At 39.1% G+C, this 23,029-nt stretch overlaps 2 protein-coding genes across 3 annotated transcripts in view; one reads left to right on the forward strand and one right to left on the reverse strand.

Moving 5' to 3' along the window:
• Positions 1–1,147: 1,147 nt before the first annotated feature.
• Positions 1,148–23,029, reverse strand: part of galt (galactose-1-phosphate uridylyltransferase) — a 45,703-nt gene continuing 23,821 nt past the window's right edge. For both annotated transcript variants that reach the window (XM_086300306.1, XM_086300305.1), the window contains 4 exons: positions 21,306–21,438; positions 18,588–18,671; positions 1,918–2,072; positions 1,148–1,497 (listed from right to left, as the gene is read on the reverse strand). In XM_086300306.1, the coding sequence (XP_086156432.1) occupies positions 1,447–1,497; positions 1,918–2,072; positions 18,588–18,671; positions 21,306–21,438 (423 nt within the window). In that variant the 3' untranslated portion in view covers positions 1,148–1,446. The remainder of the gene's footprint in view (positions 1,498–1,917; positions 2,073–18,587; positions 18,672–21,305; positions 21,439–23,029) is intronic.
• Positions 9,739–16,521, forward strand: LOC147325685 (uncharacterized). Its single transcript, XM_086302346.1, has 2 exons — positions 9,739–16,199; positions 16,387–16,521. Exon 1 carries the CDS (start codon positions 9,739–9,741, stop codon positions 15,775–15,777), a length of 6,039 nt encoding a protein of 2,012 aa, XP_086158472.1. The 3' UTR covers positions 15,778–16,199; positions 16,387–16,521.

The following is a 23,029-nucleotide window of genomic DNA, read 5'->3' on the forward strand; positions in this document are numbered from 1 at the left end:
AATATCTAATCAGTTCTAAGCACCAGATAACACCTAAAAAGATTTACATTTACTAGGGAAAAACAATTATTTAAACTCCTATGAGTACCGGCAATGCTTTCTGACACTGTTGGGTTCAACCTCTTGTGGATTTGCAGGCACAGACAAACTCCGCTTGCTTACTGCATAATGAAGGGGGAACGCAGCATGATCATGAAACAACACTTTCCCCAGAACACAGCATGTGGCAATTTGTGTGGTTTTCTGCTAATTATCAGCTATTTGGCTCTGTTTTAAGGCAACGCTGATTATCCCAATAAAAAGAAACGTGTTTAGGAAGTAAAGATGAGCAAGTCCCGTTGTGACACTGCAGTAATTTTTTAAGAAGCTGAATAATGAATGTCTGCAATGGGAATTATCGTGTGCAGCACTATGGTATGAATACAAATACCCTGCTCTAATGTTCTGTAGCTACACACTGTGCCATTCATTTTTCTCCACAACTGAAAAAGACCTACAGCCCCCATTTTCAATCAATCATTAATAATAAAACGGGATCAAAGAAGGACTTTAGCAAAGTCATACTCACTGTTGATAAATTCTCTAAGGAGAATGGCAATGTTCACTACTGTAAAGGTTTTGGCTACATCAAAACCAGAAAAAGAGACTGGGAAGGTAATGGTTTTTAACTAAAGCCTTGTCAAAGTCTCAGCCTAAACCAAATCACCCCCCTTACTTTTTAAACAACAGTACCATCTACTGTTATCATAGTGAGAGCACACCTCATTTAACATGTGAAGAGTACAGTACTTACTGTTGTGTTTCATTCAGTAGCAGGTAGAACATTTTATTTCACGAGTCCTCTAATAGCTCAATGGAAATTTGTCCCACATCACCACTGACCATAGATTTAGTATCAGAAAAAAGGATAACTTTTCAGTGTTGAATGTTAAGACGTTATGATTTGAAAAAATAAAAATAATAATTATAATGAAAATAAGAGTAGCACAGTCTTAGACCTAGCCCAGTTTTTCAATACTACTAACAAAACACTGTGTTTGGTTATATTGGAAATGCCTTTGTGGCTGAACACTTTCCAAAATAACCAAACAAATGTTTGTAAGTATTTAACAGAAGGGATGTGAGGAAGGGGAGAATACTGTTTGGAGAGGTTTCACACACATTTTATTTAAAGTCCTTTATTACAGTCAGAAATCCAGTACCAAATTTTGTGCATATGTACTGAAAATAGAAAATATTCACATATTCCTTTGATCGGTGCATGTAGAAAAAGCTTTCGGCCCTGTGTCGGAAATGGTACTTAAACATGTAACTCTGAGACGGGGTTTTTGTCTCTTGCAAATGCCTTTTGTTTTTTTTAAATAACAAATCTTTTAAATACACCTCTTCCAACCTTCACACAGTTTGTTACAATTCAGTGCCTTTCTTGCTCTGGTTTTCATGGATCTATCTGGTTTTATAGTGCTCTTCTGGCAGGTTTCTTAGCTTCTCGGCAGCCTAGGGCAACAAACACAAAGTTATTATGCAGTTTGACATAGTTTTTATGCGATTTTATGGAGTTCTATGCATTTTCAAAGCAACAGCATGAATCAGTGGAATCCTGTACTCATGTTTTTTCTTCTTTTGATTTAAAGACATTAGCTTTTTATCTCCAAAATTAATATTTGTAAACATTTGTAAATCAAAAATTAAGGTGTCAGTCCCATATTAGCAGTCACAACTTTGACTTTTAATTGAATATCATTCAGTTTATGATGCTGAGCTTCTCCTTGCAGTAGTTACTCACTATAGGAAGCTTTGAGTAAAAAATAGTTACTATGACATTTGACTGTAGTCTGGATAAGCTCAATGGAGATGAGAAAAATCAAAAGTTCATGTTCTCTGCTCGGTATGAACGCATGTGCATAAATGTATCACCTGTTCAGGGGTGAGATCTCTTTGCTCCTGGGCAAGCATCTCATAACCCACCATAAACTTCTTAACTGTTGCTGAACGCAGCAGAGGTGGGTAGTAGTGAGCATGAAGCTGCCAATGGGAGTTATCTTCTTTTAAATATGGGCCAGTAGGCGCTCCTGGAAAAAAAGAAGACAGAAGAGAATCTTGAGTTGCATTGTGTGAAATGAATGGACCCCGCGCAGCCTCAGGTGGGAGCTCAGCTTTTCAGCTGCTTCTCCACTCCAGACTCAGCTCCCCTCTCGAGCCCCTGCATCACTGAAATAGGGAAAAACTGATTACAGAGTGGCAGCAGCTGCCCTGCCAACCACAGTGGCACTGACCCTCGAGCCCACTGCACCACCCCTCCACAGCAGCGGAGCCAGAGACCACACCCCTGCTACAGATTGAGACTACAGATTATTCAGAAAGATTAAGGTTGATAATGTTCAACTTTTTCCACAACCCTAGAGACCCGAGACTTTCTATATATGCATACTGATGCTTTCATATTGGTAGGTCCACAGATCCTGAAGAACCTTGTGTAGGATCAATCTGAAGAATAAGAATAAAAGCTACAAATGGGAGCTGAGTTTTCAGTGACAATATAATGTTAAACTGTTGGTCTGTTGTGGTGAAATTGTTTATGCTCGTTTCTGTGAGAGCCAGTCTGGTCTAGCAGTGGCATGGAAAATCAAGAAGGCAAATCAAAGTACAAAAAGGATGCCTATGCTAAGCAGCCATGAAAAATATATCTGACATATCACATCAAGGGCTTGGTGGAAGAGTCATGAATGCCTGCTCCTTCATATTTTCATGTTAAGACACCATGTTTCAAGTCTAAGAACTGTAATTTTCAAAGGACAGTATGACACTGCATGTTAAAATACATTCACTGGCCTCTTTGTTATGTACAACTTGTTAGTAGGGGTTGGACCCCCTCCCTTCAGGACTGCCTCTGTGGCACTGATTCCACACGATCCTCAAGTATTTTGGTCCGTTATGTGAATGTCTGAGTCCAGGACGTACCAAAAGTACTGCATTGGTTTCAGATTTGGTGACTGTGGAGGCCATGTGAGTACACTGAACTCATTGTTGTTGTCATAAAAACCAGTAACGATGAGCTTTGTGACATGATGTGTTATTGAAAGCAGTCTATCAACACCAACAGCCTGAACAATTGATACAAGATGGGTGGATCTATGCTTTCATGTTGTTCATACCAAATTCCTAAGACCCTAATATACAAATGGTGCAGCAAAAATCGAGACTCATTTGACCAGTGACCATTTTTCCAATTTCCCACCATCTAATTTAATGAGCCTGTGCAAAATGTAGCATTAGTGTTCTGTTCTTAGCCGACCGGATGAGCAGCCAGTTTGGTCATTTCATTTGGCGTTTTTGTTTAGATATTTTCTCTATTTCATACCATTCTCTGTAACCTCTAGAGATGGTTGTGTGGAAAAATCCCAGGAGATCATGAGTTTCTGAAACAGACCACCAGTGGATCATGTGTACCGTATTATTTATTTCCTCAGTGTGCCTGTGAAACTACGAAACAAATAAATACACAAGCACACTCACAAATTGACAAGAGCACAATCAAGAACACTAAAAGGTAAAAATATGCACAGCCAGCTCACAACAAGCTTAACAATCAGTTAACTAACATGGTAAATTAAAGAATAACCCATGATGTAGTGTAACAGAAACAAAAACTTCCCTCCAACTTGGGCTTTTGTAAGGACATGCTTTCTGATTTAAAGAAAAAAGTGTGCAAATGTGCCTCCTGTTGCTGTTCAGCTGGCTTGAGATCTGGTGACTCACAAAAGCAATAGCCTGTAATTACCATAACTTTCATGATCATTCAATCATTTGCACTCATCATGTTTGTCTGCCATTTAATTCTGCCTTTTGCCTTTAATTTGCTACCATCCGCATATGTAAATTCATAAAACTTGCAGAAAATTCCAAAAACATTTGGGTTATTACATCGAGTCTCTAAATCCCCTAAGTGCCAAGACCAACAATACATACTCACTGATTTATGAGTGAAGCATTTAAATAATTTTTTGTATCTTACTGCAAGCTAATTAAGTGATCAGGGAAGAAAAAAATGCAGTGGCACATATCTTTGCAAAAGAAGTATGAAATATCCCTTGGGACATTGTATTCGCAAGGAAAGCTTCTCCTTTTGAGTGAGTTTCCTGACAACGGGGTCTGATCAGACACAGATACAGATGACAGGAGGGCGACATAAAGAAAACTAATGGATGGGGGAGAAAAAAAAGGAGGAACAAAGAAAAGCCTGAAGCAGTCAGATAAAGAATGAATAGAGACAGATGTTCCTATTAGAAGACAATTACCTAGTTTTAAATCGTCTTTGGGTGTGTTTGCTCTGCTGGCATGCGTTTCAGTATATTACTGGGTGCATTATTTCACAGTTAACAAAGTTACAGATATTCCTGGATATGGGGCCACAAATCAGAACAGTTAGCAGTGTAATTTTCAAAGACAAGCAATAACACTATATATCTGACAGATGTTTTACGACTACCATACATCACTGTTACCCTGCATACTGTGTCTGCCTCAATCTGTGTTCAAGTCCTTTACTCAGCCTGGTAATATTGTCTGTGATGCGCTGCACATCTCTCTGCAAGCCTCCTGAAGGAACAGAAAGGTAGTTTAATATAATGTATTATTTCCCAGGTGAATCAAACAGAATCCACCCAGTCCTCCATCTTTCTGTGTCACCACTCTGACACTAATAAGCCCAGCACTAAATAATAAGAGCTGGCTTCTGCCAAATTAACTAAAATAAAGAAACAGCTATAAACTGATATACTGTAAGCTATGTGCTGTATATATAGAGTGAGAGGTCAGTGTGTTTAAAGTAAACAAAGTTTAAAGTAAAGTTGTTGCCTACGGGACTAGAAAGCTTGGGGTCAGTGATTTAACTATATGTTTAAAATCATATAATGCTTAAAATAATCCACCAAAGAACTGCACAAACATAAAAAATTGAGGGTAAGGGGGGGGGAAAGTCCAGGTTTAAATTCAATTGAAATGTCATTGATCTGAAATGAGCCGTCTATTTTAAATATGTGTAAACTGAAGCAATTTTGCATAGAACAAAAGTTAAAAGTATGCTGATGTGAATGCCATGTGGAAAAAAGTACAATGCACCATGTTGATAAAGCATTCATAACTCTCTGAAATCTTTCAAGAGATACAAAACATAGCAGGAAACAGGCAGGCATTTAATCCCCTAATTGTCTGCAAGTACAGAATATGTAAATAAAAACCTGGCTATAGGTTTTTGGCTAAGTGCACACTACAAAACCGAACAAAATATGTATTAGCTTAATATTCTAATATTTAAAGGCCTAATTTTGAAATACTGTGTCTTAATTGTTAAACTGAGACAACTCTCCAATGTATCAAAGTCATTCTGTTTGCTAAAAAATAAAGGTGCAGCTACTGAGTCCCTGCTTACAACCTTCAACACATTGCTTTAACTTGACCTGAGTCTTTTAGACTCTAAGAAATGAAACAGACTAGAAGATTAAAGTCAAAACTTAACACAAGATCTGTGGGATCTTTCACCATAGGCAACTTTAGAGTGCTTCAAAGATTTGATATCAAATAAAATAAAAAGAAGAAAGTGATTCGATGACTGTGTCCTCTGGTGCCCTCTGTCCTTTTCACCACACTGCAGTTTGGGTGGGAGTGTTTCATCTCGCCTTTTAAAACTATCTTTCATGTGGGCTGCCTTGTTCCTAGTGACCTCCTTTAGAAAAAAATGATAGCATGACAACTCAGGTGGTAGGTCTTAAAAATACAGGATTTCATTTTCTGAAACTGATCTGTCAAGAGATATTTATGGACCAAAAACTGGCTCTCTGGAACATAACAGATTTCTGAATTCTTTCTTGACTAATCAAAATAATATATTTTAACCTTGTGTTTATTATTTCCAGTCAGATTGCTATCAAACCCTTCCCTGGTCTGAGGATGCTAATGGAAGAAGACACAAGTCACAACAAAAATTAAAAAAATGGGGAATTACAACAGACCAAATAGCAGTAGAGTTGACCTTTAAGCTAAATGATAAATTTAGCATACTGATATGCTCACAAGGACAATGCTAACTTTATAATTTCATGTATTGAGAAAGGAAAACTGATGTCTGACAGGTACTGTGTCTCAGTATTAATTTAATGTGTTACTTGGTTACTTACTAAATGCAAAGACCAGATGAGACTGATGGGAATACAGTAGTTTTGGTCATCATTAATAAAATATTGATTTTGCCTTCTTACATACAGTCAGTGAGCAGTGAGATTTCCTTTCAGTAAAACAACTCACAGGGCACAGGTGCTGCAAGGATTGAACCAACAACCTTTAGCTTATACAAGGATCACTCTGTCCACTCAGCCATGATAGCACTACAGTCCTTTCTGCCATTCATCACCTCATCGCATCACTGCACTCTGCTAACCTCTGCCCCAGCTTGAACACAATGCAAGGACATTTCTGTGGCTTGACTCACAGTATGTAATGTATTTCCTTTACTTTCTAAAGCACAGGTTACTATCAGCCAGTATATTCACGAAGCACCTCTGTAAAAAGCAGAGAACTTTCTGGATAAAGTTTGAAATCTTGCTTTTGTGTACAAGTTGCTTCTTCACCTCAGAAAACTTATTTTGGGCTGATATTTGATATCCAATATAAATTGCAAAAGTGATATTTTTCTACAGTTCCCACAAGTTTATTTGCTTTTTCACTTTGCTGTTCTTTCATTTCCCTTATGAGTTATAAATTACGGGGAGGTACAAGAAAAATGGGCGCAGCATTGAAATACATGACGGCAAATAAACATTTGTTAAACTGAAAATACAAAAGAGCAGCAAAACATTTAGAAGAGCCACCTGCAGCATTTTATAAATATGTAAATTTATTTCATCACAAAGGCAAAACGTGTCTTCAGTTCCATGCCAAACCACTGTCATATATTCAATTCGCAATGACTTGTAACTCAACAACAAATTCAGCTTTCCTCAGAGGATATGACTTGATCGGTTCAACCTGAAATGTAAATTCAAATACCTTTTCTGACTTCACGCATTTTTTTTCTTTTTTCTTTTAGCAAAAAATGCTATAAAGACATTACATGGATGAAAAAATAAATAAATAAGTAATGGGCCTCCTACACCTAAAGGGGCTTTTATGATATCTCATTCTAAGTCTATTGATTTGACTGCTTCCACTCTTTTGGGAAGGAATTACACAATATTTTAGAGTATGTTTATGGGAATCTTTGCCCATTCATCCAGGAAAACAACTGATGAGGTCAGTCACTGCAAGCGAGATCCTACCGTCCAACAACAATCTCTGTTCCAATTTATCCCAAAGGTGTTCTGTGTGGTTAAGGTCAGGGCTCTTTGTAAGCCAGCAAAGTTCTTTCTCACCAAAGACATTCAACCATGTTTCATCCAAATTTGGAAGCACAGAATTGTCTAAAATTGTAAACTAAAGTTTAGAGATTTACCTTCACTGGAATTTAGGAGCACAGCCCAACCCAGAACATAAAAAAAAACAAAAAACCCAAACAAAATAGCATCCCTCCTCTGCCAAACGTTATAGCTGACACAAGGGTTGCTTAGTCAAGGATTGTCGTGATTATTTTTGATCAATATTGAGATCATGATTATTTGTCATGACTATTCATTGATTTTACTGACAGAATTTGTTCATTGCATCTGTAAACAGAACACTATTTTCACATCTTCAGTGGATCTTTTTGATTTGGATGGATTGTTAATGCTGGACAATTTATATTAGCAGCAGCTGCTTTGCTTTTCTTGGCCTTCAAGCATTAGTTATACTGTAGTTTTGTCATTTGTGTTTCCAGGCAGTTGTGTAACTTTGCAGTGAACTCTTTGCATATGATTCGCTCTTGGTTAACATCACTTTTGCTCAATCCAAAGCACTTATAAATAATGGATGTTGATCCACTTCAAGGGAAAGTTCTTAAACTTCTGCTGTGGCAGACATTTGAACTTTGTTGTACATCTTTTTCTTTTTAATGTATTGTTACTTTTCTAGACTGGTGCAGGAAACTTCAAGCTGCATGGCACAGAAAAAAACTGGCTGGTATACTCAGGGAAATATTCAGGCAGTGAATATTTAGAGGACACTTTATTTGCTTTTGCTTCATGTTCTGTTGGTGGAGTGGGCAATTTAAACATCACTCGATCATCGTCATTTAATTGTAAGAAGCCAAAATCATGATTAAGATTAAAACTGCAGCCCTAGATGCACAATTAATCCAAAGAGAACACTTCGACCCATATCCAATTATGGTATGACAGTGTGAACAGCACAAATCCGACATTTTCAAGTCCGATCTGGGTCACTTTCATATGTTGTAGCTGCCGTCATAGGCAACTCTCGCATTTAAGTTCATTTTATTAGATATGTAAGGTTGAAACAATTAGTAGTTGAAATATTAAGAAATAAATCAATAGTAATTCATGTTTTGTTCATTGGATTTATATGTTTAAATGTGTTATTTTTACTAATTGTGCAATTAGATAGGAACCTTTTCTATAGTTCCGTCTGTTGTTGCTAAGAGGGTATTTTTGGCTGGCACACTCAGCAAGCTAATTGAGACGAGCCACGAGGTTTGCACGTCCACAGTAAGATAGTAAATAGTAAGATAAATAAAAGAGTGCCTTTTTTGGACCTCCCCACGATGTAAGGATTAAAGTTTTATTCCCTTTGAGTGAGGCCAATGAGGTAAATGTTTTCTTTTGTTTATTTTCGTTGTATGTAAATATGCTAGTGTTGCGTGATATTCTAGTGCAATTACCGCAGTGTGAGGTGTAATGTGTATTTTATTGATTGTTTTGTTGGAATGTTTCACCATATATAATGCTTAGGGGCTTTATTAAGAATATTCATTTAAGTTTGTATTTCTTTTTAGTTCTGACGGCATTGTATCGGCTGTGGTTGGACATCATTACAAGTTAAGGCATGTCGAAGAATCCTCCTGTCCGAAATAAATGTCAGTTAAAACACAAGGAACAAGTTGAGCTTTATTACGACTCGAGGGGAGTAACAGTCAGAACTCAGCCTGCTTCGTGCTGGAGGAGAGAGAAGGAGAAAGAGGTCTGCCGCAGCGGAGCCGAGCGGGAGCGGAGCTGAGCCGAGTGGGAGTGGAGCTGAGCCGAGCCGAGCCGACAGCGCGCCGGGTCACGTGATTAAGCTCGCGTCTCTCTCAAGCATCAAAGACGCTCAAACACACACACAGACATCTCATAAAGCAACCAGAGTCCAGCGGTGCAGCTTGGTTAAGCTACAAAGAAGTAACACGTTTATACAAGTTAAATGTGGAGAGTAGATTTCTTTAGCTCATCTTAAAGGGACTCTGTCAAGCAATGAAAGTGGAAGTGTGGTGGTTTGGAGTAAAAGTTTAAGCTCATGTTATTGTTGTTTATGCTAAGTAACTGTAATTAAGGTACGTTTAAGTTGATTATAAGGGTTTGCTTATTTTAAGACTGCATTAGATATTTAAAGGTCACATTATAGTATTTTGTTTGACATTGAAGGTTATTTTCTGTTTTACTACAAGTGAAGAGCAATTTACTATTTTGGTTTAAGAGTTTGTGACATATGTTTAAGTTGACTCTTTAAAGTAAAGCAATTTAAGGTCCTAGGTGCTTCATAAGGTGACTATTCACGTATTTAAGTTGACCTAGGTGACTTGAGTGTAGTACAATACCTTTGACTGTCTGTGACATGGAGCAAGAAGGCTGTGACACTGAAGCTGTGGAGCAGCAAGAAGCTTTTGAAGAGCAAGAAAGTTTGCCAGAACCATGCACAAGTAAAGCTACTAAAGAAGGAAGTTTGAGGAAAAGTCAAAGAGTTAAGAAGTTCACTGAAAGGGGCCAAGCACTACATGATGAAAAGGTGAACAAGCTTCAAGCTCGCTTCAAAGTCAGTTATGAAATGTGGAAAGTTGTTGCAAAACAAGGCAAAAAGGCACTTGAAGAACCTGTTAGTGCAAAACTTAAAGAGCTTATCGGCCGAGTTGAACATACCTCGGCAGAAGTGAAACAAGTTTATGATGAACTGCGCAATCATGAAACTCCTGATGCAGACACTCGCCGCAGAGTGGACACCTGTGATGCGGTTTCTCAAAAGATGATAAAGCTAGCTCAAGAAAAATTAGCAGCAGAAGAAGACGAAGAACTTTCTGAGAGATTGGTTCACTGGAGTGATATAGGATCAGCATTCAATTCTGCCGCCTCTCAAAGATCCAAAGGTTCGAATAGCAGGCAATCAAGAAGCTCAAGTAAGTTGTCTGTAAAGAGGCAAGAAGCAGCTGCAGAGCTTGCGGCTACTGAAGCAACTCTGAAGATTATGGAGGAATTGGAAAGTGAAAGAAAGGCACTTGAAATCCTTGAAGCAGAGAATGCTGAGAAACAGAAGGCCTTAGAGCAAAAGCGAAGAGAGCTTGAAAGGCTAGAAACAGTAAAGAGAATGAATGCTGCTAAAGCACGTTTGAAAGTGTACAATGACGAAGGAAGCTCAGATGAAGAAATATCAGACCTTCTGCACGAAAGGAGCAAACGGAGAAATGTCACAGCTAAACCGATGAATCAGTTTGCACATTCGCAACTTAATGCAAATGCAGAGCCGTTTGATATGCCACAAGCCAACTTAAGGTCACAACCAAGAGAAAGCAAACAGGAAGATAGTACCACAACATTGGCCCAAGCTCTAGCTGAGTCCATTCACATAAGTCGCCTACCAGTACCAGAACCTACAGTCTTCAACGGAGATCCTCTCAAGTACAAGGATTGGAAAATGTCGTTTCAAATGCTGATAGACAGAAAGAACATCCCAGTGAATGAAAAGATTTACTATCTTCACAAGTATGTTGGAGGACCGGCGAGAAAGGCTGTTGAGAGTTATTTTCTGTTGGGAACAGAGCGTGCTTATTACTCAGCATGGAACATTTTGGAGGAAAGATATGGAAGTTCATTTGTAATCACCAAAGCTTTCAGAGATAAGTTGACATCATGGCCAAGGATTGGGAACAAGGATAGCGTTGAACTTCGAGAATTTTCAGATTTTCTCAGAGGATGTGAAGCGGCCATGCTTCAGGTTAAAGGTCTTGAAGTTTTGAATGACTGCAATGAGAATCAGAGAATGCTAAGCAAGCTACCTGATTGGTTGTCAGCAAGATGGAATCGAAAGGTCATTGAAATTGAAGAACAAGATGGTTCTTTTCCAACATTTAGCCACTTTGTTGACTTCATTGCGAGAGAAGCCAAGATTGCGTGCAATCCAGTAACATCGCTTCATGCACTCAAAGCAGGTGACTCAGAGAAAATGAAATCTTTCAAGACAAGAAGTGTTGGAGCAAAGGTGCTAGTGAGTGCTGCAGAAGAGACGTCCAACACAAAAAAATGTGTGTTTTGTGAAAACTCAAATCATAGCATTCACACATGTAGGAAGTTTATGGACAAGGTCTTGAGTGAAAGAGTCAAATTTGTGCAAACTAAGGGACTGTGCTTTGGATGTCTAGGCTTTGGACACCAATCAAAGAAATGTGAAAGGAGAAAGATGTGTGACACATGTAAAGGGAAACACCCGACATGTTTGCATGAGGAACGAGACAAAACCTCAAAGAAAAGGAAAGAAAAGGAAAGTGACAAGGAACCACAAATGAAAGAGATGGAAGGCAATAAAGAGAGTAGAGAAACCAAACCCAAGGAAGCACCAAGTGAAGCAATATCAAACCGTGTGATTCAAAGTGACAGAAGTAATCTCACATCTACAATCATTCCAGTTTGGTTATCCACAACAAGCAATCCTGAACATGAGATTCTTCTCTATGCTCTTCTTGATAGCCAAAGTGACACGACATTCGTCTTGAAGGAAAAGGCAGATGCTCTGGATGCAGAGAAGGAATGTGTGCAGTTAAAGCTCTCGACAATGTCTTCTAAAGACACTTTAGTACCAAGTCAAAGGCTGTCTGGGTTACAGGTAAGAGGTTTCTCTTCTTCAAGGAGAATTCCTCTTCCTGTGACATACACAAGAGAGTTTATTCCTGCGAATTTGAGTCATATTCCCACACAAAGGACAGCAAGAGCGTGGCCACACTTAGAGCACCTGGCTGAAGAAATCGCTCCACTGATCGAATGTGACGTAGGCCTGCTCATTGGTTACAATTGTTCACAAGTGTTGGTACCCAGAGAAGTTGTGGCGGGAAAAGATAATGAACCTTTTGCCCAAAGAACAGACCTTGGCTGGACAATAGTTGGAGGAGCTAATCCATGTGTTGACTATGGGGATGCCATAGGATGTAGCCACAAGATCATTGTCAAGGAAGTGACACCCAATCAGTCAGCTGAGCAGTTGGTCAAAGAAGTGCAATACGTCTGTCGCACACAAGTCAAAGAGGTGGTCACATCTGCAGATGTAATTAAAGTGCTCGAGTCCGACTTCAATGAAAGAAAGGTGGAAGATTCACACTTCTCACAAGAAGATTTAAGGTTCATCTCCATAATGGAAGAAGGAGTGAAGATGAAAGCAGATGGACACTGTGAGTTACCTTTGCCATTTAAGGAAGACAGACCAAGTCTGGCAAACAACCGGAGCTGTGCAGAACACAGACTCAAAAATTTGAAGAGAAGATTTGAGAAGGACAAGCAATACCACAAAGACTACACAGAGTTCATGAGAGAGACTATAGAGCGTGGTGATGCAGAAAGAGTTCCCTCTGTAGACCTGGACAAAGGCCCTGCCTGGTACATTCCACACCATGGAGTGTATCATCCTCAAAAGCCTGGCAAAATAAGAGTGGTGTTTGATTGTTCAGCAAAGTACGGAGGGGTGTCCTTGAACGACTACCTGCTTACAGGGCCAGAGTTAACCAACTCTCTAGTGGGGGTCCTGTGCAGATTTCGGAAAGGTCCAGTTGCAGTGATGTGCGACATTGAGCGCATGTTTCATCAATTCAGAGTCAGAGAAGAAGATCAAAATTACTTTCGCTTCTTGTGGTGGGACAATGGAGACTTCAACTCTACTCCATCTGTCTATCGCATGCGCGTACACTTGTTTGGAGCTGCTTCTTCCCCTGCCTGTGCGAACTTTGGTCTCAAGTATATTGCTGCACAAGGTCAAGGCAAGTTCAGTGAAGCTACCATAAGATTCATTGAGCGAAATTTTTATGTGGACGATGGTCTTATCAGTTTCCACTCAGAAGAAGAGGCAATTTGTTTGGTGAAGGAAGCAAAGGAACTTTGCAGCACAGGAGGCTTGCGACTTCACAAGTTTGTTTCAAACAGTAAGCAAGTGCTTAATTCGCTACCGGAAGAAGATTGTGCAGAAACAGTAAGAAAGGACTTGTCACTGGGCGAGCAACAAATTGAAAGAGCCCTAGGTGTCAAATGGTGCATCGACTCGGATTATTTCCAGTTTCGAGTAGTTGTGAACGAGCAGCCACTTTCCAGAAGAGGAGTGTTGTCCACAGTAGCCTCTATTTACGATCCACTTGGCTTTGTGGCACCTTTTGTTCTACTTGGGAAGCAGATACTACAGCAAATGTGTCGAGAGAAAGCAGATTGGGACGAACCACTCACAAGCGATCTGAAGTCACGGTGGGAGTCCTGGTTGTTGGATCTAAAAAATCTAGCAGATGTCAAAATTGACAGATGTTACGTGCCAAAAGATTTTCAAACAGTTCAGAAGTACGAGCTTCACCATTTCTCAGACGCAAGTGTTTCAGGGTATGGTGTTTGTACGTACCTGAGAGCTGTCAGTGAAGCAGGACAAGTCCACTGCGCTCTTGTCTTTGCCAAGTCCAGAGTAGCACCCACGAAGGTTACTACGGTGCCACGATTGGAGCTGTCTGCAGCAGTTGTAGCAGTGCGGATTAGTGACATACTCAAAGCAGAGTTGGAGCTAGAAGATGCTCAAGAATTCTTCTGGACAGATTCTCAAGTTGTCTTGGGATATATCAACAACGATGCGAGACGTTTCCATGTTTTCGTTGCAAATCGCATTCAGCGTATTAAGGAAAGCACTCAACCGATGCAATGGAAGTTTGTGGTATCAGATCTCAATCCAGCAGATCATGCCTCGCGCGGACTGAAGGCCAAAGACCTCATTACCTCCAACTGGTTTAGTGGTCCAAGTTTTCTTTGGCAAGAGAAACTTCCCCACGAAGAAGTCACGGTGGGGAAACTTGATGCAGAGGATCCAGAAGTACGCAAAGTTGTTGTACTCCATACAACTACAGAAACAAATTCTTTGGCAGAACGTTTTCTGAAATTCTCCAGTTGGTCAAGGTTGGTCAAAGCTATGGCAAGACTTCTCAGATTTGTGAAAGAGTTTAAGGGCTTGGAAAGGAGAAGCAATAAAGCCACTAACCTTGAAGAAAGGAAAGAAGCCGAGCTTAAAGTCATATCCATTGTACAAAGATCAATCTTCTGCAAGGAAATCAAGGCACTTCAAACGCGAAAGGATCTACCCAAGGACAGAACAAATAGACTCTATCGACTCGATCCCTTCCTGGATGAGAAGGGTGTTCTTAGAGTGGGAGGTAGATTAGAGCGTTCTACATTGCAGCCACACGTCAAGCACCCGGTCATCTTACCAAAGACTTGCCATATCGCAAAGTTACTGATTGATCACTATCATCAGCGGGTGAAACATCAAGGACGGGGCATGACGATAAATGAGCTGAGATCGAACGGAATATGGATACTAGGATGCAGTCAAGCAGTATCATCCTTTATCTACAACTGTATTAAGTGCAGGAAATTCAGACGTCGAGGAGAAGAGCAAAAGATGGCAAACCTACCAAGTGAGAGAATGGAGACCACCCCTCCCTTCACGTATTGTGGGATGGATTGTTTCGGCCCATTCTACATTAAAGAAGGAAGAAAAGAACTGAAGCGTTACGGGCTTCTGTTTACCTGTCTATGCTCTCGTGCGGTGCACATAGAGCTACTTGATGATATGTCAACCGACGCTTTTCTAAACTCACTGCGTTCTTTCATCGCTTTGCGTGGGAATGTACGTCAGTTGCAATCAGATCAAGGCACCAATTTTGTTGGAGCCAGACGTGAGTTTCTGGAAGCAGTAAAGGAAATGGATCAGGAAAGTTTGAAACAGCTAGGCTGTGAGTTTGTGATGAATCCTCCCTCTGCCAGTCATATGGGTGGAGCCTGGGAAAGGCAAATTCGTACGATCCGAAGTGTATTGACAACCATTCTGGATCAGTCATCCAGATCATTGGACAGTTCATCTCTAAGAACCTATCTTTATGAAGTGATGGCGATAGTTAACAGCAGACCTATCACCCCACATTTACTCAACGATCCTACTGGACCTCAGCCACTTACACCTAATCTTCTGTTGACCATGAAGTCGTCAGTAATACTGCCACCACCAGGAGACTTTGTAAAGAAAGATTTGTATCTTCGCAAAAGATGGCGTAGAGTCCAGTACTTGGCCAATGAATTTTGGCACAGATGGAAGAAAGAGTACTTATTGAGCCTACAACAAAGACAAAAGTGGCACAAAACAAACAGAAATGCAAAGATCAATGACATAGTGATCGTACAAGATGACCAAGCATCAAGAAACGACTGGAAGTTGGCCAAAGTTGTTGCCATACACCCGAGTGAAGATGGATGTATACGCAAAGTACAACTGTTAATGAGTGACTCATTGTTAGATGACCATGGAAAGAGACTGAGTAAACCAGTTCTACTTGACAGACCTATACACAAGACTGTGACACTATTAGAAGCAGATTAGTTTACATTTCATAAGTTCATAGGTGGAAATCACAAGTGATTTGGTGGGAGTGTAGCTGCCGTCATAGGCAACTCTCGCATTTAAGTTCATTTTATTAGATATGTAAGGTTGAAACAATTAGTAGTTGAAATATTAAGAAATAAATCAATAGTAATTCATGTTTTGTTCATTGGATTTATATGTTTAAATGTGTTATTTTTACTAATTGTGCAATTAGATAGGAACCTTTTCTATAGTGCCGTCTGTTGTTGCTAAGAGGGTATTTTTGGCTGGCACACTCAGCAAGCTAATTGAGACGAGCCACGAGGTTTGCACGTCCACAGTAAGATAGTAAATAGTAAGATAAATAAAAGAGTGCCTTTTTTGGACCTCCCCACGATGTAAGGATTAAAGTTTTATTCCCTTTGAGTGAGGCCAATGAGGTAAATGTTTTCTTTTGTTTATTTTCGTTGTATGTAAATATGCTAGTGTTGCGTGATATTCTAGTGCAATTACCGCAGTGTGAGGTGTAATGTGTATTTTATTGATTGTTTTGTTGGAATGTTTCGCCATATATAATGCTTAGGGGCTTTATTAAGAATATTCATTTAAGTTTGTATTTCTTTTTAGTTCTGACGGCATTGTATCGGCTGTGGTTGGACATCATTACAAGTTAAGGCATGTCGAAGAATCCTCCTGTCCGAAATAAATGTCAGTTAAAACACAAGGAACAAGTTGAGCTTTATTACGACTCGAGGGGAGTAACATATGTGGTACTGAATCCGATACATATCTGATGTTTTAGAAAGTGTCTGCTGTTTGAACGGTCATGTCGCATTAAATCCGTCTTTTACGTCACTGACACAAAACAGACACCAATTATCAGCGCCGGAGAAGCGCCCGAGAAGACATCGTTAACGCTTCCTGGCCATCCGGTGTAGAGGAACATTTTATTTGTACTGTATAATCTGCAGATTCTGACAGAAATCTGCATCCTTTGAAGCATGGCTCCTCTCTAAAACAGCAATAAGGATCATTATTACTCCATATGTAAATAACAAAATAACTTTATAACTTAAGGCAAAATTGGGAAACGTAAAGTCTGAAACAGTCAAATAATACTGTTTGGTCTGGGTCTAAACAGAGCGCGTTGTGTGTGATGTCTTCTTTTGCGCATGCGGGCCGCTTTGAGGGTTCACACTAGAGCGCGTTTGCTGTCACAATTTATTTGTAGTGTGAATGAGCAGACAAAAAAAATGGATTTGATCAAAAAATCAGAATTAAGCATTAAGACCTGCAGTGTGAACGTAGCCTAAGATCTCCTGTTTTACATAAGAGACAAAAAGGTTGTATCTTTTGTAGAAGTTTTAAAAATGTAAATATTTCAATGTGTCTGAGTGCACACTAAAGTGGTAACACAGTAAGTGGCTGATGTCAAAGCTGAGACTTTATCAACCAATTTATTACGGCAGAGATGATGCAATTGCAGCAAGAGCTATCTAAACATCAGAAAACGTGTGTTGCACCTTAACGAACATATATCTTTCCAGTGACATTGGACGAGCTGATCAATATTCATATGTTAATTTTGTGTTGTGTATGATGAAGTGCCTTTGCAAAATTATGTTGGGGAGAAAAGACCGATCAAGGAGATAGGTGGAAGACTGGGGATGAGAAGTCCTCTGCATGTTAATTATGCCGATCTGCCATTATTAAAAAGCATGTCACAGGGTGAACGTTGACTTAATGGAGAAAGGGTGGCACAAATAATTAAATATAACAAGAGGTGGAGAAAAGCAATTGAAAGCTCAAAGAAAAACCAGAGGATGTAAGGAAAAAGGCAAGAAGTGGCATCTTTAATCTTGTGTTGCAGAAAATATAATGCATATGAGGTCAAAGTGGGGTGGATTTTCAGTATTAAAAATCTGCGGGGCTGTCAAAAACATAAGGTGTGACAGAATTTTAATCACCCTCCTTCCATATGACTTCTCATTGGTGCCAATTTGGTGTGGTATGAGAAATCATTTAAATACTGACTATGAAAACACTTGAAAACACACATTTTTATAGATTATTCTATAATAACTGCACTAGCTGATCACTCAGATTCAGTCAAATCATGCAAAATTGATTAGATGGAACTTTACAGTATAAACTGATAATGACCCAAAGCACAGTGCAAAAGCGAACAAAGAGGTTCTCAAGGAAAAGGAATTGGACATCCTTCAATGGCCAAGTCACTCACCTGATCTCAACCAATAGAGCATGCACTTCAGTTGCTAAAGACAAAACCAAAGAACTAGAGATGGACAAAGCAAAAGCCAAGTGATTGCAGTAAAGGCCTAGCAAAGCATCTCAAAGGAGAAAATGCATAATTTGGGGTTCTAGATGTCAGGCAGTAACTGAATGCAAAGTAGTGAAAACCTCCTAATATTTAAAATTGTTAGTTTGTTCAGTTAATTTTGAAAATGAGGCATTGTATAAAAATGGCTATAATTGCTGAACAGTTAAGGCAATACGTTTAGTAAACCTCTTGATTTAAAACAGAGTCTGCACTTCAATCACACCTTGATTGACTGATTTAAAATCCACTGTGACAGTTCACAGAAGAAAAGATATACAATCTGTGTCATTTTATATTATTATATGGATATATTACAATATTTTGTAGTAGTCTACATGTGATACATCCATCTATTTATTTAAACTAAAAGTATCTTGAAAGTTTTCTGCCACCTGTCTCTCATATTTCTTTCACTCTCTTAAAATATCATAAAAATATGACTGTTTCTTTTTAATTCCCCCCCCGACCATGCCACTTTTTGTCTTACCATGCCAGCCCATGGAGTATGGAAAAGAGACTTCGAACAGATTGTCATATTTGGTCAGTAGTCGCTTCATAATGGCAGCCAGACCTGACAAACAGTAACACAGACATAGATATAATGACTAAAGGCAAATAGTGTGGGAAATAGGGAGCATGAACACATTTACATATACTTATATACCTGTGCGCATAGTTAAAAATTAACTACATGAGGAAGGGAAGCTGAAGCAAGGGTGTAAGAGTGAAAAAAAAAAACTTTAAATGTGAAATGAGAAACAAATGCAAGCAAAAAAGCTTTGAACTGAAAAATTTAAAAATAAAAAAATCAGTATTTTGGAGGGAAACTGGAATATAAAAGAAAAAAGTCCAGAATTATTAGTATACAAACAATTACACACACACACACACACACACACACACACACACACACACACACACACGACAGATAAATAAAAAAATATTCAAAGTAATCTGTCACAATTAATCAGTAGTTTCACTTCTAATATCTAAAATATGATCTCTTCTTTAATTTTATCTTTATCTATCTTTATCTTTGAGAGCTAAAATATTTGTAACACACAGTTCAAAAACATTCTGTCATTGGCAGTGGGGCAAAAAAGTATTTAGTCAGCCACCGATTGTGCAAGTTCCCCCACCTAAAATGATGACAGAGGTCAGTAATTTGCACCAGAGGTACACTTCAACTGTGAGAGACAGAATGTGAAAAAAAAAATCCATGAATCCACATGGTAGGATTTGTAAAGAATTTATTCGTAAATCAGGGTGGAAAATAAGTATTTGGTCAATAACAAAAATACAACTCAATACTTTGGAACATAACCTTTGTTGGCAATAACAGAGGTCAAACGTTTACTATAGGTCTTTACCAGGTTTGCACACACAGTAGCTGGTATTTTGGCCCATTCCTCCATGCAGATCTTCTCGAGAGCAGTGATGTTTTGGGGCTGTCGCCGAGCAACACGGACTTTCAACTCCCGCCACAGATTTTCTATGGGGTTGAGGTCTGGAGACTGGCTAGGCCACTCCAGGACTTTCAAATGCTTCTTACGGAGCCACTCCTTTGTTGCCCGGGCGGTGTGTTTTGGATCATTGTCATGTTGGGAGACCCAGCCTCGTTTCATCTTCAAAGTTCTCACTGATGGAAGGAGGTTTTGGCTCAAAATCTCACGATACATGGCCCCATTCATTCTGTCCTTAACACGGATCAGTCGTCCTGTCCCCTTGGCAGAAAAACAGCCCCATAGCATGATGTTTCCACCCCCATGCTTCACAGTAGGTATGGTGTTCTTGGGATGCAACTCAGTATTCTTCTTCCTCCAAACACGACGAGTTGAGTTTATACCAAAAAGTCCTACTTTGGTTTCATCTGACCACATGACATTCTCCCAATCCTCTGCTGTATCATCCATGTGCTCTCTGGCAAACTTCAGACGGGCCTGGACATGCACTGGCTTCAGCAGCGGAACACGTCTGGCACTGCGGGATTTGATTCCCTGCCGTTGTAGTGTGTTACTCATGGTGACCTTTGTTACTTTGGTCCCAGCTCTCTGCAGGTCATTCACCAGGTCCCCCCGTGTGGTTCTGGGATCTTTGCTCACCGTTCTCATGATCATTTTGACCCCACGGGATGAGATCTTGCATGGAGCCCCAGATCGAGGGAGATTATCAGTGGTCTTGTATGTCTTCCATTTTCTGATGATTGCTCCCACAGTTGATTTTTTCACACCAAGCTGCTTGCCTATTGTAGATTCACTCTTCCCAGTCTGGTGCAGGTCTACAATACTTTTCCTGGTGTACTTCGAAACCTCTTTGGTCTTGGCCATGGCAGAGTTTGGAGTCTGACTGTTTGAGGCTGTGGACAGGTGTCTTTTATACAGATGATGAGTTCAAACAGGTGCCATTCATACAGGTAACGAGTGAGGGACAGAAAAGCTTCTTACAGAAGACGTTACAGGTCTGTGAGAGCAGAGATTTTCCTTGTTTGAGGTGACCAAATACTTATTTTCCACCCTAATTTATGAATAAATTCTTTACAAATCCTACCATGTGAATTCATGGATTTTTTTTTCACATTCTGTCTCTCACAGTTGAAGTGTACCTCTGGTGCAAATTACTGACCTCTGTCATCATTTTAAGTGGGGGAACTTGCACAATCGGTGGCTGACTAAATACTTTTTTGCCCCACTGTATATGTTGGAGAAAAGGTGATGTATTTGCAATTTTAATCAAGTATATAATGTCTATAATGTCTTTAACCTTAAATGCATGTAAACCACTAAACCATACTTTAACAGTGATTAATTATTTGGAATAGTGTTAACACGAAAACCGAAAGATAAAGTTAATCATTATTTTACAAAAAGAAATTGCAAAAACAAAACAATAACAAAAAATTAAGTAATCAGTTACAACAATTTCACATAGTGGAGGATTTGACAAATGTATTAAAAGGTAATACTCTTCTGTAGTTACATAGTACTTAAACAGCTTAGAAAACACTTTTTGAACTTAAAGTGTGTAAAAGGGTCTAAAATTATATACTTTTTCTACTTTGAAGATGATACATATCAGAAATCAAAGCTGCAGGTTCTTCACTCAATCACAGTTTCACCTCAGAGAACTCTAAATTGCCGTATCACTCTCTCAGTCACTAACTCTGTAAGTATCCTTACACACAGACAGTCTTAAAACACACACTTACCCTCTCTTTCCTCTGTTGTCAAGTCACTGATTCGGAGGACATGTCGTCTTGGTAACAACAATGTCTGATAGGGCCAAGTTGCCCAATATGGAACCACTGCCAGCCAATCAGAACTCTCCACCACAACACGTTCCTAAGAGGATACACATTAACATGTTTTAAAGTGTGCAAAGAAGCAGAATTATGTATTACATATCAATAATATAAAGCCTAAATTGCTGATACAAAGCTAAAGTGGCTTCCCAGATACTTCATGAGGTCATCACATTACCATTTTTACAAACCAAAATTACTTCTGCTGTGCAAAAGTCTTTAGCCTCCAAGGTTTTATTTAAATCTCAGTTCTAATAAGCCAGACTTTTTTTTATATTTTTAAAGTTGCCTTAGCAATAGTTTCTTCAGCCTTTCTGAATAACTTCCAAAGCTTTTCTTTGTACATTGGCTGATTTACATTCATTTTCACTCCAGTCCTTGTACCCGACCATTTTCATAGGAATGTGTGTTTATTTATTGAGACACCTAACACTAACCTATGAATCATTCAAGCATAAAAAAGACACCTGACTCAAGGGATGACTCAACAGTGTCCCGTGTACACCTAACAGAGAACAAAGCAAAGAAGCAACATTTAATTGTATCTTTAGGTATTTTTGGTCACGTGCTTTCCTTGAATTTATGAAAAAGCCAAAGATGACACTTTGACAGGCATAACATAGTATTTTCATATCAACAAGGTGATTCCCAAAGAGCTGTTATCAAAAAGCTTGGGATATCTCACCAGGATGTTAAGTGTGTCCTTAAGAATTTTGAGGAAATCAAACAAATAGACGACAAAAAAAGGAACAGGGCTACAAAATTGACCTACAACAGATAAACAGTATCTGAAAGTCATTTCCTTAAGAAATAGGAAAACGTGCAGCAAAGACCTGACACAGGACCTGAGAGGTGCATCTGACCCATCTACTGATACCTCATCGAAATGGTCTCATTGGAAGATTGGTTGTCAAGAAGCTATTTGTAAGCAAGAAAAACAAGGAGACAAAAATTGAGGTTTGCCAAATTACACAAGAACTGACAAGAAAGATCAGTGGCAACAGGTCTTATGGAGTGATAAATCCAAATTTGAAATTTGAGAAAGGTAAACAGTAAAAGTCTGCAGCTGACTGTAAAATACAATAGAGGCTCTGTCATGGTTTGGGGCTGCATTTCAGGCAATAGTCCTTCAAGAAGCTATGAAGACAGTTCATGCTATGTTGGATAATAAAAGGAGATCATACCAAATGTTGATTTTTCAAGCCCATTAAATTGTACAAACTTAGTTTTTGCCTTGTATTGTGCATCTCCATTTGTTTCATGTTTTGCGCCGCACCCATTTCCCATTTTCCTAACAAAAAAAACCTTTCCACATTATTGTATACTGTAATTATACCTTTTATGGTATGTGTCATACAGATACTGTATACCTGTATAGGGTTTTGCTGTCTTATATTATGCAAACAGAAAAAAAAAGAGAAAAGAAAATTTCCATGATACATAAAGATATACCCGATGCTACACAGGAACATTCACACTTATGTTTGCTAAACTAAAATTACCCTACACATGTTGAAAGTAGTAATTTGATCCCTTTAGCTTATTACACTAGAAAAAGGAGCCATAAAGTTAAAAAAAAGAAAAGAGCATGTTGTAACAAAGTGGGTTCAAAATGGTAATATAATGAGTCA

The sequence above is a fragment of the Aulonocara sp. 'chitande type north' Nkhata Bay genome, linkage group LG7 (genome assembly GCF_057382095.1).
Source record: "Aulonocara sp. 'chitande type north' Nkhata Bay isolate Kocher_YH1m ecotype deep benthic linkage group LG7, A_spYH_male_GT1.1, whole genome shotgun sequence".
Taxonomy (NCBI): domain Eukaryota; kingdom Metazoa; phylum Chordata; class Actinopteri; order Cichliformes; family Cichlidae; genus Aulonocara; species Aulonocara sp. 'chitande type north' Nkhata Bay.

Bases quoted from the DNA above. Each gene is read 5' to 3' on its own strand.
- LOC147325685 (XM_086302346.1), top strand. From the start codon at position 9,739: ATGGAGCAAGAAGGCTGTGACACTGAAGCTGTGGAGCAGCAAGAAGCT.